The 1,659-nt window shown below is 56.9% G+C and overlaps 1 protein-coding gene across 1 annotated transcript; it reads right to left on the reverse strand.

Annotated features, from left to right (window-relative positions):
• Nucleotides 1-530: 530 nt before the first annotated feature.
• On the reverse strand, nt 531-1,282 carry LOC119310068 (zinc finger protein 2-like). Its single transcript, XM_037585918.1, has one exon. The coding sequence runs from the start codon at nt 1,280-1,282 to the stop codon at nt 833-835; it is 450 nt and encodes a 149-aa protein (XP_037441815.1). The 3' UTR covers nt 531-832.
• Nucleotides 1,283-1,659: the final 377 nt, after the last annotated feature.

Consider the following 1,659-nt stretch of genomic DNA (forward strand, 5'->3'; position numbering starts at 1 on the left):
TCCTGGAGATATAGGCACTGCTGGACATGGAGCCCTTTTTTGTGTTGGTGATGGCGATCCGGAGATTGGTGATGCGTGACTGGGATTGCGAGGCGAATAGTGTGGTGATGGCAGTCCAAAGCTCGAACATCGTCTCCTTGCTCGCAACTTGGGCGAGAATCTCCATTGAAAGAGAGTTCAGGAGATGGCTTAGGACTTGCTGATCCTTCGATATCCACTGTGCGTACAGAGGATTTGGTGCTGCGGCGGTAGTTTTGTCCGCATGCTGCTGCTGCACCGTCTTCGGCGGCGCTATATCTGATCCATCCAGGAGGCCGGTGACCTGCGCTCCTCGCAGGCCCGGCATAACCTGTGCCTTCCACAAGATGAAGTTGGTCTTGGTGAGCTTCTCTGATGGGAGAGCACCAAGGTTGAGGGAGATGGTAGATGAGGACGACATGGTGATGATGATCGAGGATGGTGGCGAGGGTAAAGCGAGGAAGGAGGCTGCTGGCTAGATCAATGGGAAGAGGATGGCTCTGTATACCATATTAGATGGGAAGCGTTCCTACTCTCCGTAGAGAGCCGCGTGGGATTATATTGATCGAGGCAAGAAGCCCTTGCCGTGGCGTACAAGTTGAACCTGATCACACGGATACAGGTCGTTACATGAGGAAGAGTTTGTTGTTGCTACGGGAGAGAGATAGGAGATAAACACTTAAGATTACATTAGTTGAGATTATATCTCTATTTCTAACACAGTGCTATCTAGGGGTACTTTGTTGACAGGCTAGACGTATCAATTGTCCATGCACATTTGCTTCTGGAATCTAGTGCTGGCTAAATTAGCTCGTCAGAGCTTGAGCGACAGGTCCATCTCCGGCACCGCCTCCCCGGCGGCCGCTGCGGTGCCAGCCCAGCCCATCCCCATGCGCATCAGTGGCGCCATCGTCGCGGAGTCCGGAGCAGCGGCCGAAGCAGAGTACCCCCAGAGCTCCCCGCCGCCGGCGTGGAGCCAGCTGTGGGCGGCCGTGGAAGAGGAGGGGACGTCGCGGCTGCGCTTGGCGAGGGTGCGCTCGAGCTTGTGCGCGTTCTGGTGGCCGCCGAGCGCCTGCGAGCTCAAGAACTTGCGGTGGCAGTAGTTGCAGGCGAAGGCCTCCCTGCCGGCGTTGTCGAGCGCCGCTGGAGTAGCAGGGGACGCCGCGCGCGCGCCGCCGTGCTTGTGCGTGGCCGTGCCGAGGCGCAGGTCCAGGCTCACGCTGTGGAGCAGCAGCTGGCGGCGCGCCTCTGCCTCTCTCTCCATGGTCGACGGCCGGAGCTAGCAAGGCCGCGCGTGTGTGGATCAGGAAGGAGGAAGCAGTGGCCCGGGGCGGTGGTTTGAGCAAGCGATCGCGATCGCGCTCGCCGGTGGTATATAAACAGGAGAAGTGAGGCCGGTGGACTGGGACGGCTCTGTACAGTGCAGCGTAGGCATGCATCAACCAGTTCCCAGTGCAGTGCAGTGCACAACTTCTTCTCTCTCTCTCTTTTTTTTGGAAAAATATATAATTGCATCAGAAGCAAACAAATACTTACTACACACAACTGGATCTGGAAGATCAAAATGCCATGAAAAAGAAAAGCGGCAGACAATAAAGGAGCGTCGCGTGCGTGCGTACGTACGTACCCTACGTGGCGGAT

The sequence above is a fragment of the Triticum dicoccoides genome, chromosome 5B (genome assembly GCF_002162155.2).
Source record: "Triticum dicoccoides isolate Atlit2015 ecotype Zavitan chromosome 5B, WEW_v2.0, whole genome shotgun sequence".
NCBI classification, from domain to species: domain Eukaryota; kingdom Viridiplantae; phylum Streptophyta; class Magnoliopsida; order Poales; family Poaceae; genus Triticum; species Triticum dicoccoides.

Excerpts from the sequence above, each read along its gene's own strand:
- LOC119310068 (XM_037585918.1), bottom strand. The coding sequence starts at position 1,282 with ATGGAGAGAGAGGCAGAGGCGCGCCGCCAGCTGCTGCTCCACAGCGTG.